Raw genomic sequence first — 12,095 nt, 5'->3', positions numbered from 1 at the left:
ATGCAATATGACAGCCACAAGTGTCTTTCTTCAGGACTCCGAAAGTATGGAAATCGTGTAGGGAGATATCAGGATTGTATGTAGGATATGGAAGGGTACCCAGTGAAACTTATGCATATGCAGTGTAGTCAAATCAACCTTGGCAAAATGTGGACAAGCATTATCCTGCAACAGAAAGATGCCAGTCATCAACATCGTCCTGAACTGGGAATTGTTAAGGAACTATCCATTGTATCATAACATGAGAGCTATTTATATTTCCAATACTGTCATGTCTATGTTGATGGTAACCTGGGGTGACAGGGGGAACTTTGCTTTTGGGTTAGCCCTATAAGAAGACACAAATGTTTGCCAGGAAGAGACAGCAAATGCTACATATCTAGTAATCTTGTGATCAATGGGATACTCTTCCTTTCTTCCTTGTATTCTGAAAGTGGATTTTTTAAGCTATTAGTTAGAGATGCTTACCTGAGATGTCAGTTAATATATTAATAGCTATATTCATCTTCTTGTTTCACTTTGGTTGATTATATTATGGCAGCACTCTTATTTTCAGATGTGCTTATGTATTATAACACAATAACAGTTAGTGTGTTTCATAGTATTTTATCATTGTGGATGGGAGAGGAACTTCTATATTTTCAGTAAGCTATAAGAAATTTTGTGTAAAAATCTAAAATGAAACTATGAGAAATCTGTAGAAGTGAACTGAGAAGAGAAAAGGGAAAGCAATTATTGAAAGTTAAGATAATGGTGTTGGTGAGAGTGTATGTCATAGAATGAGTTCCCACCTCTAGAATTCAGAATCACTGATGTTTGGAGAAGGGGTCCAAATGATGATAATTAAAGAGAGTTTTGTTTGTGATCTGATCTGTACCAATTTTATTTAGAGAGCAGTATATGACAGAAGTCTGTCTCAGAGGAGACCAATATCATATATTTTAACATGGATGTAAAGATTTACTTACTACCAGATGAGCTCCCGTTAGTTCTTGTTCGGGCTATTTACATCTCATTCTCCAACTGTTTCAAATGTAATGCTCGGTCTACAAAATAAGTTTGCTTGAGCACTGTTATATCAAACTAGGATGAATAATGCATGAACTATTGTGCCATTATGAATACAACACCTGCAACTGACTCATTCCTGTGCACTGCATCCCTCTGATGTGCTGAAACCTGTCTTTATAATTCTTTGTTTACAAGATGAACATTAGTATGAATGGTCGTGTCATCAACTATTTATATTTTCACTTGGGAATTGTCATTACAATTTACATTGTCATCCAGCCTCACTTGCCAAGAGTGTACTGATTTTTGATATGGTGGAGGTTGAAGACTACTGAGATCCAGCCCAGATTTTACGGGAAAATTACTTATAGAATTGTTCGTTAATATTCACATTCTCCTGTAACTGAATAAAAATTATAAACTGGTGAATACAAGTGTCACTCTCACTTCTGTGACAAAGCTTCTACAGTACCATAGATGTGTGGATTGTGTATGTGTGTGCCACACTTCGTCATACCTCTCTTGCCCATTTAATGTTCAGTTTTCTCTTTGTGTGCTTCTCTTCAGTTACTTTTAAAAGGTTGGAGAGCTTTACACTTCAGTTAGTTTGTTAGTTTCATGTTCCAGGGATCATTTTGTATGATAAATTGTAATGATGTGGAACAAGTCATTTATCCATTCACAATAGCCATTTCAGATCTCAATTTATGTGACAAAAATTTTCTTTTCCCTCTGGATTGGGACTACATCCACTGGCAAATGACAGCCTTCTACTCTTTCTCCTCCTTTTGCTAAGAAACTATTAATTTTTCAGTTGCAGTTCAGTGATGTCACATATTGTATGTTAACCGGGGACCTAGAAATAGGCTCAGTCCCCGCCATAGCCTCAATGGTCCACAACCCCACGGTGACTACCGTAGTCCACTTCACCCCTCCACCGCCCCACACCGAACCCAGGGTTATTGTGCAGTTTGACCCCCAGTGGACCCCCTAGGGAACGTCTCACACCAGACGAGTGTAACCCCTATGTTTGCTTGGTATAGTAATGGTGGTATACGCGTACATGGAGAACTTGTTTGCAGAGCAATCGCCGACATAGTGTAACTGAGGCGGAATAAGGGGAATCAGCCGCATTTGCCGAGGCAGATGGAAAACCGCCTAAAAACCATCCACAGACTGGCCAGTTCACCGGACCTTGACACAAATCCACTGGGCGGATTTGTGCCGGGGACCAGGCGCTCCTTCCTGCTCGGAAAGCTGTGATGTCACATATTAGTCCTAACAGATATCTGTAATGAACTGAACATTTATTGTTACCATTGAGCAAAACATTTAGTTCAGAAGTTCACAATCACTAAAAATTGTAGCAAAGCTTGTAGGTAGTCTATTTTTTACTTCTATGTATTCCTGGTTGCTTATGAGGTGAAATATGCTATTGTGATGTACCTAATTTAAGGTTCCTCATATTACCTATTAACAATATAACAAATTTTAAGAAAATGGTGGGCTTATTTATGAAGGCCTAACATGAATGTCATTTCAGCCTGTTTTTTTGCAGGATCAGATAGAAAGTCTGAAGCAGGAACTTGAGACGACACGAAGTAGATGTGAAAGATTAGAACGTGAAAAAAGTGATTTGTTGCTTCGGAGAATAGCTTCTATAGACATGGCTCCAAGTAAAACTGCAGCTTCAGAGGTAACTACATATGAATAATTTTATGCACATCTTCCAGTATAAGGTATTATGATAATGTTCTGAGTTTATGTAATTTCTTTATGCCCATAACATTTTCTAAGATGTTGAACAATATAATTAATTTTTCAAACTTACATTATCAATCACAGCAGTCAAATATATATCACATGGGTGAGCAGAAGTGTTTCCTTGCTCTCTCTCTCTCTCTCTCTCTCTCTCTCTCTCTCTCTCTCTCTCTCTCACACACACACACACACACACACACACACACACACTGGCTAGCTAACTACACAGTCCAGTCACAATATTGTGACCGTCTGTCAAAAGCATGAATAACCGCCTTTTACAGCCCAGACATGCACGAAGAGAGTCAATGAGATTACGGAAAGTACCAACAGGGATGTGGAACCATGCCGACTCCAGTGTCATGTCCTGTTGTCCTAGGTTTCTTGCAACCCTGATGCAGAAAGCCCAACCAAGGTGGCCTCAGAGATTCTCATTGGGGTTTAAATCCAGGGAGTTTTGTAACCAGAGGTGTGTTCCTTGAACCGTGCACACAAACTTGTGAGCTGTGTGGTGTGTTGCATTGTCCTGCTTGTAAATGTCATCATTCAGAGGAAAAAACAAACTACATGTAGAGATGGATGTAGACCACAAGGATAGATGAATACTTGTGTTGATCCACTGTGCTTCCACAATGATGAGATCACCCAGGGAATATCATGAAAACATTTCTCATATCATAATGCCTTTCCTCCTGCCTGGAACCTTCTGCTAATTTTTGCAGTGTCATACACCCCATAGGTCATTTGTTCTATGAAGCATAAAATGTGATTCATTTGAAAAGGCCAAGTGTCACCATTCGGTGGACATCCAGTCGCAGTATTGGCATGCAAATTCCAGTCTTTGTCGTGAATGAATAGTAGTCATCGTGAACCAGGCACCCTTTGTAGAGGCCCATATGCAGCAACTTTCGTTGAGTAGTTATTGAGGAGACACTGTTGGTAGCCCCTTGGTTCATCTGGATAGTTAGTTGCGCAACAATTTTGTGTGTGTTCGCCCATGCACACCTCTGCAGCCATTGTTCACCCCTTACACGTATTGTCTATGCCACGCTACAGTTGCCTCAATGACAGCTTTGGATAGTGCTATTTTGCCACACATGGGAACAGTTTACAAACTCAGATGTTTCAAAAATGCTTCCACCCTTGGCCCAATACGTACTCTCCAGAGCTAGTGATGCCACCTTCCATCTACGAGTACTTATTGCTCACTGATGTTGAACATAGGCTGTGATTGGACCCCATGTAACAGCTGTGATTGTTTTCATATTGTTGTGTCCTTTTATATGTGCCTATCAATAAAAGTAGATATTTCATCTTCTGAAAGTAAGTATTGGCCAACAGTTCTGTTTCTTAATGTTATAGTTTATTTACATTGTTGACAGTAATGCTCCTTACAAGCATCCTTAGGTTGCACCTGATACTATTTTCACCTTTGATGATGTCTTCCCAGTCTCTTAGCTAGAAAGTCTTTAACCCAGTGACATACCTCTGATATTCCACAGCAGTTTATGTTTGTTGCATGACAGTGTAGAATTGTATCAAAGACTTCCAAAAGTGATATGAACATGGCATTAATCTTATCTATTGTTTTCTGGATCTCATTAACAAAAAGAGCAAACTGAGCTTCACAAAATCTGTGATTCCAGAATCCATGTTGTTTCCTACAGGGAAGTCATTCACAATGCAAAAAAAGTCAATACAAAAGCACAAAATATGTTCCATAATACTACAGCATATCAACATCTCTGAAATAGGTCTCTAATACTATATAGAAATCACTGAAATAGATATTTTGAGAAGGAAAGTTGCTACTCACCATATAAAGGAGAAGCTGATAGACACAACAAAAAGACTCTCACAATTAAAGCTTTCGACCATTAGCCTTTGTCAACAATAGACACAAACATGCAACTGAAACCACACTGCAAGCAGTAGCACCAGTGCATGATGGGAATGGCGACTGAGTGGGCGTAAGGAGGAGGCTGGGGTGCAGAGGGGGAGGGATAGTATGGTGGGGATGGCAGACAGTGAAGTACTGCAGGTTAGATGGAGAGCAGGGGAGAGGTGGGGAGGGGGACGGGGGAGAAGTAGCAGAAAAGGAGAGAAATAAAAAGACAGTGTATGGTGGTGCAATGATGGCTGTGTAGTGCTGGAATTGCGAATAGGGAAGGGGCCGGATGGGTGAGGACAGTGTCTAACGAAGGTTAAGGCCAAGATGGTTATGGGAAAATGGGATGTATTGCACGAAAAGTTCCCACCTGCGCAATTCAGAAAAGCTGATGTTGGTGCGAAGGATTCATATGGTAGAGGCTGTGAAGCAGTTATTGAAATGAAGGATAATATTTCTGGCAGCGTGTTCAGCAACACGGTGGTCCACTTGTTTCTTGGCCAAAGTTTGTCAGTGGCCACTTGTGCGGGCAGACAGTTTGTCGGTTGTCATGCCTACATAGAAAGCAGCACAGTGGTTGCAGCGTAGCTTGTATACCATATGACTGGTTTCACAGGTAGCCCTGACTTTGATGGGATAGGTATTGTTAGTGATCAGACTGTAGTAGGTGGTGGTGGTAGGATGTATGGGACGGGTCTTGCATCTAGGTCTATTACAGGGGTATAAGCCATGAGACAAGGGATTGGGAGCAGGGGTTTTGTAAGGATATATGAGTATATTGTGTAGGTTCGCGGTGGATGGTGGAATACCCCTGTGGGAGAGGTGGGAAGGATAATCGGAGGGGCATTTCTCATTTCAGGCACAACGAGAGGTAATCAAAACACTGGTGGAGAATGTAATTCAGTTGCTCCAGTCCTGGGTGGCACTTAGTTATGAGGGAAATGCTCCTCTGTGGCCAGACAGTGGGACTTTGGGAGGTGGTGGGAGACTGGAAAGATAAGAGATGGGAGATTTGTTTTTGTACAAGGTTGGGAGGATAATTACAATCTGTGAAGGCTTTGGTGAGATCCTCGAGAGGGACTTCTTGTCACTGCAGATGCAATGACCATGGGTGGCTAGGCTGTACGGAAGGGTCTTATTGGTATGGAATGGGTGGCAGCTGTCAAAGAGGAGGTGTTGCTGGCATTTAGTAGGTTTGATATGGATGTAGGTACTGATGTAGCCATCTTTGAGGTGGAGGTCAACATCTAAGTGGCTTGTTGGGTTGAGTAGGACCAGGTGAAGCAAATGGGAGGAGGTAGTTGTGGACAAATAGCAAAGATGTCATCAGTGAATCTGAACCAGGTGAGGGGTTTAGGACTCTGGGTTTTTAGAAAAGTTTCCTCTAGATGGTCCATGAATAGTTTGGTATAGGATGGTCCCATGCAGGTGCCCATAGCCATACCCCAGATTTGTTTGTAGGTAATGCCTTCAAAGGAGAAATAATTGTGGGTGAGGATATAGTTGGTCATGGTGACTAGGAAGGAGGTTGTTGGTTAGGAATCCATAGGGTGGTGGGAAAGATAGTGTTCAATAGCAGTGGGGCCATGGGCATTAGGAATGTTAGTGTACAGGGAGATGGCATCAATAGTGGCGAGCAGGGCACCGTGTGATAAAGGGACAGGAACTGTGGAGAGTCGGTGGAGGAATTGGTTGGTATCTTTTATATAGGAGCATAGGTTTTGGATAATAGGTTGAACATGTTGGTCTATGAGAAAGATTCTCTCAGTAGAGGCACAGTAACTGCCACAATGGGATGTCCTGGGTGGTTAGGTTTGTGGACTTTAGGAAGCATGTAGAAGGTAGGAGTGTGGGGAGTAGTAGGGGTGAGTAGAGAGAGGGTCTCTGGGGAGTGATTCTGGAATGGGTCTAAGGATTTGAGTAGTGACTGGTGGTCCTGCTTGGATTTTATTTCTCTCCTTTCCCACTACTCACCCCCTCCCCCCCCCCCCCTTCCCTTCCCTTCCCACCTCTCTCCTCACCTCCGTCTAATGTGCAGTACTTCGCTGTCTGGCACCCCCACCATACTATACCTCTATCCCTCCCCACCCTCACCCCCCTCCCCCAACAGTCGCCACTCCCATCATGCATTGGTGTTGCTGCTTTCAGTGTGGTTTCAGTTGCCTGAGACTGCAGTAGTGTGTGTGAGTTGCGTTTGTTGTGTGAAGAGACTTTTCGTTGTGCCTGTCTGTGACTCAGCATCTCCACTATACTGTGAGTAGCAACTTTACTTCTCATAATATTGTTGCATTCTATCCTTTATTTTGCATTGTTTGAAATAGATGTCTAATTTTTGTGTCAGTATTGCATCTCTTATATCTTGCACCAATTCTTAAAGACTGGAAAGACCTGCACATTTCCCAGTCTTCTTTAAGTCTTCAATCATCATTGATTGTTTGTAATTTTTACGGTCTCTGATTTCCATTTCTATCTGTATTATCATTAGTGTTCTTCTTCTTATTTTTCCTGACTTTATCCTGTATCTTCTTTGGGTTGATGCATTAATTTGGATTTGGGAATGTTAGTGGTAGAGGGTGGCTGGATGCCTTTCCTGTAACCAACCCTTCTGACCCAGGATGGAATTTGTGTACCCCATTTGTCAGCATCTAGTGATATCTCATGTGAAAGTGTGAGAGTATATTTGAAATGTTTCTGAGTTGTGTAACTTGATTTAGGATGTGGATACCAGCCCAGTACTCATCTAGTAAGATGTGGGAAAGTGCCTAAAACTACACGCAGGCTGGGTGGCACATTGGCCCTTGTCATTAAGTCACTGATTGGGTTTGATCAGGAGGGCCAGTGTGCTTGTGCTTCCTGAAATCCATGCCAATGCTCGCAGCTATCTGGGTGGTATATTTCTTAATGAGGCAAAGGCCTTTTGGGCAGCAATGATTCAGTGTCATTTGAATCGACCTTGCAGATCTCTATGCCATCATGATAATTTTACAGTGTTGTTATTAACCATAGTTGGCCCTTCTCACCCTGCACTATCTTTCACAGTGCTAACTTATATAGCATGTATAGCATGTGGCTCACAATATTTCTGAATTTGAAGTACAGATGATACATTTTCTCTTTCCCAAAGCTCAGCATTTCCTGTTGGCTGCTCACGTAGTTTCTAAGCTTCTCCTTGTCACTCTTGTTAAGCTATTCTTCCTACCTTTTTAACTTTTTGTTAAACACTGGTGTCCTGTAATGCTGCTATAGCCTTGTTATAACTGATCCATATCTGTACATTCACTAAGTCAATAACTGTGGGCGTGTTTGTTGCCAGCAGATCTAATAAGTTTCTCTCATGAGTAAATTACCTCACTGCTTGAGGTAATTTTTGAAAAAAAAAGTTTACTATAATTTGCAAAAGAATCTGTGTATCCCATTCCAAATATGTGCCTCTCACAGTCTCTAGCCCTCGCTAGTAGATTGAAGACTTCTCCTATCACTGTGGCATGTTCGTAAAATCTTCTCCTATCAGGAAATTCAAGCGCAGTATTCTCCAAGTTTTCCCTGGGTATTTTAGCGTTTAGATACCTGTTGTTAGTGGACAATAAGTGTACCACTAACATCACCATATGGAGTGCATCTTTTCGGCATGTAGTCCATCTGGAATTTAATATTTCACTGTTATTTCTTTCTAGTGTTTTGGATTTTGACCAATATTAGACTTGCATTTTCTTTTCTGACTTATAGGACATGTATTCATCTGTACCAACAAGGTTCTTTCTCTGTGTTGTACAACACTGAACTGTCTGTTGACTCTACATAGAAGTCTTTCTAACATAAAAAGCCACATGTGGAAGCCACCTGTATTCTGGAATCCAAGTAGCCACTTTCTGTGTTTAATGCGCCCTCGACTCATTCAGGGAGCAGAGGGGCAGTACAGTTTTCCACTTGACAGTGCTGGTCAACATATCTGCATCCCAGACCATGATCAAATCAGCAGTATCTCTTGTGGAATCCTTCCATCCAGCTCCAAATCTGAGGAGCGCAGATGACCCTCTGGACAATACTGCAGCTTACAGCTATGCTTCCAGTTGGTGCCACCTATTGTGTTTTGTAGTGGTCAGTGGTGGCCTCCTCTACATCTTGAATGAGTTCCCCTGTGTGACAGGTTGAGTTCATCTGACTGCTGTTTTCCAGAGGTGCTCTATCACCTGCCTAACAGTTAGAGTTCCCAATGACATCCCATTCCCGCTGCAAATCTGGACCTATCTGAAGCTAGACTGTATTCAGTACAGATGAAATGACTCATTCTGCCTCAGCCATTTTACCAGCAACAGTCAACACCAAATGCATGTTGTTTTTTGTGCGGTAGAGACACCTGTGAAACTAGTACTCATGCTTGCCTTACATGCAGAGATTTTGTCCCTGTCACCATGCACCATTGGCTTTTGGCTGAAGGCAACTCAGCTGGGTGAAATGTATTATAGGGTGCCACGTGTCAGGCATCTCAGGTAATGACAGAGTCACATGAAGTTCCAGCAATAGCCCAATATCCTGAAAGCTGCTTGAGTCCATGACAGAAACCTGGAACCTGTCAACTTTTATTGTATTCCTCTACTGAGCCTTTTTTTCAGTTGTTGCTGATTCATTTGAGTATGGAGGCTGCGGTACTTATGGCAATGTGTAAAGCTTCATTTCAAAGTTCTTCCACATGAGCCTAAGACCAGAAATAAGTATGGAAATTAGAAATTAAACGGCAGCATATTTTTTTTTACTTTTTTATTTATTTTCTTTTTTTTCTTTGAAAGAGAGAGAGAGAGATAATATTTGATTTTACTCAAAAGCTCATACTAAATAATCTAACTAATGATGGGTGAAAACCATGTATTGCTGTTGGTAGCATGAGGCTACTCTACAAAAATATTTGCAAACACACAAAAAAGGAGTTTATCCAGACAAAAACTCCTAAATACAAACTAATACTTTTCAAACACAAGTGTTCTTTTTTTTAATACAGCCATGGAGAAAGCTGGAACTCAACTGCCACTGTGATCACATTTGGCAGAAGCAGGGTTACGTTTTCCATCTAGCTGTCCAGAACACAGCTAGCTTATTCTTCCATCTTTGGATATCCTAGTATGTGCTGTTTCTAATTATTGACTGGATGTTGAATACCAGTGTTCCTTACATGAAAAGAAAGGATGATAATATCAAAGCATTTTCACATTCAGCCTTCCTCGAGATTGCCACAGGCGTTCCATATTGGTTCATAATTGAGATGAACAAAATGTTGATTGTACACAGTTTGTTTTTCAGAAAACAATATAGAACAGAAATTGTTGGTTGAATACGGTTGAATAATTCTTTATGGTTTTGATTTTTTTGTATAAGTGTCTTACATTGTGACAATACCTATCACTTTATGTGGTGATTTAATTAAAGCAGGATGATGTTTATTATTGATGCAGGTCCTTAAGTTGCAGCAAAAGGTGAATGAACTACAGACACAACTGGAAGATGTGAAAGATGACAAGAAAAGTTTGTCTTTAAGAGTTAAGGAATTGGAAGAAGAATTAGAAACTCGTCCAGACAAGAATGCCACTCAGAGAGTTGTGGATGACTTGCGATCAAAACTCTTAGCGGCAGAGACTCTGTGTGAAGAGCTCATGGATGAAAATGAAGACATGAAAAAGGAGCTGAGAGATCTTGAAGAAGAGATTGAGGAGTTGCAAGACAATTTCAGGTATGTGTTTTCAACTTCGTTATTTTTTCCCATTAAAACACTGAAGTGTAAGTTCTCATATAGACCAATTTTTAGACAGTTGTACTGCTCATAGAGCCGCCTGTCTGCCAGAAACATACCATCTCTCTCTCTAATATGATACGTTTTCAAAATTAATGAAATTAACACTGTTTTCAGTGTGTTAGTGAAAGGGGAATATTGTTAGGAACCTCACAAGAAAATTATTTTCTTTAATACTTTGACAATCAAAATGACATCACCAAACATATTTTGAGAGATGCAGTGTAAAAGAACTTCCAGTAATTTGCTTCCTCATTGTGTATGTTTCACATTCATGCAGATATATCATTACGTGTGTTTTACATTTACTTCTTATAATATTTAGAGGAAGTAATAACATAACACAGAGTCTATAGGACTCCGTATCAGCCCTAATTTCTTGTATATTATCTTCATGTGCCTTATGCACAATGTATGCTGGAGGCAATTGAATCATTCTGCAGTCACCTCCAAATGTCAGTTCTTTAAATTTTCTCAATAGTGTTCTTTGAAAAGAATGTCACGTTCCCTCCAGGGATTCCCATTTGAGTTCTTCAAGCATGTCTGTATTGCGTGTTGTTGGAACCTACCAGTAACAGCTCCAGCAGCCCACCTCTGAATTGCTTTGATGTCTTCCTTTGTTCCAACCTGGTACAGATCCCAATCACACGAGCAGTACTCGAATAATACCTCACACAAGCATCCTATATGCGGTCTCTTTTACAGATGAACCATATTTTCTCAAAAAACAATGTTTATCATTTGCCTTCTTTATCACAGTTCTCTCATGTTCATTCCATATCACATTTGTTTGCGGTATTATGCCCAAATACCTAAACGGTGTGACTGTGTCAAGTAGGACACTACCAATGCTTTATCTGAATATTATTGGTTTGTTTTTCCTACTCATCAGCATTAACTTGCCTTTTTCTGCATTTAATGCTGGCTGCCATTCATTACACTAAATAGAAATTGTGTCTAATCATCTTGTATCCTCCAAGAGTCACTCAACTTTGACACCTTATCATACACCACAGCATCATCAGTAAACAACCGCAGATTGCAGCTGCACTGTCTGCCAAAACATTTATGTATATAGAGAATAATAATGATTCTATCAGATTTCTCTGGGGCATTCCTGGTGATACCCTTGTCTCTGGTGAACACTTACTGCTGAGGACAACATACTGCTTCTATAACTTAAGAAGTCTCTGAGTAATTCACATCTCTGTGAACATACTCCATATTTTCATGCCTTCTTTATCAGCCTGCAATGGTGTATTGTGTCAAAAACTTTTGGGGAATCTAAAAATGTGGAATCTGCCTGTTGTCATTCATTCACAGTCTGCAGTACACCATGTGAGAAAAGGGAAGTTGGATTTCACATGAGCGGTGCTTTCTAAAACAACAGTGATTCATGGATAGAGCCTTAGATACACTTTGCAATTTTGCATAGGACCAGAATGTTTGTGAGTTCTCTGACAGATCTTTCGCTTAGGTATGATGGTTGTGGTTGTGTGCTTCATGCATAAATCCTTTCAGAGGTGTACAAATCTTTGCTTGTCATCATTTGCACATTCTCTCTTGTTGTTAAACTATGGTCGGTCTTTTCGATCCTTAATTCATTTACTAAGCACATAATTTTCTAGACAACGATTTACAGTCTGCTTAAAC

At 40.7% G+C, this 12,095-nt stretch overlaps 1 protein-coding gene across 9 annotated transcripts in view; it reads left to right on the top strand.

Moving 5' to 3' along the window:
• LOC126336343 (trichohyalin) overlaps positions 1-12,095 on the top strand; it is a 415,368-nt gene that overhangs the window by 196,501 nt on the left and 206,772 nt on the right. For all 9 annotated transcript variants that reach the window (XM_049999914.1, XM_049999913.1, XM_049999908.1 and 6 more), the window contains 2 exons: positions 2,570-2,707; positions 10,108-10,382. In XM_049999914.1, the coding sequence (XP_049855871.1) occupies positions 2,570-2,707; positions 10,108-10,382 (413 nt within the window). The remainder of the gene's footprint in view (positions 1-2,569; positions 2,708-10,107; positions 10,383-12,095) is intronic.

Source organism: Schistocerca gregaria, chromosome 2 (assembly GCF_023897955.1).
Source record: "Schistocerca gregaria isolate iqSchGreg1 chromosome 2, iqSchGreg1.2, whole genome shotgun sequence".
In the NCBI taxonomy this organism is placed as follows: Eukaryota; Metazoa; Arthropoda; class Insecta; order Orthoptera; family Acrididae; genus Schistocerca; species Schistocerca gregaria.
This window is presented reverse-complemented; position numbering and strand designations above follow the sequence as displayed.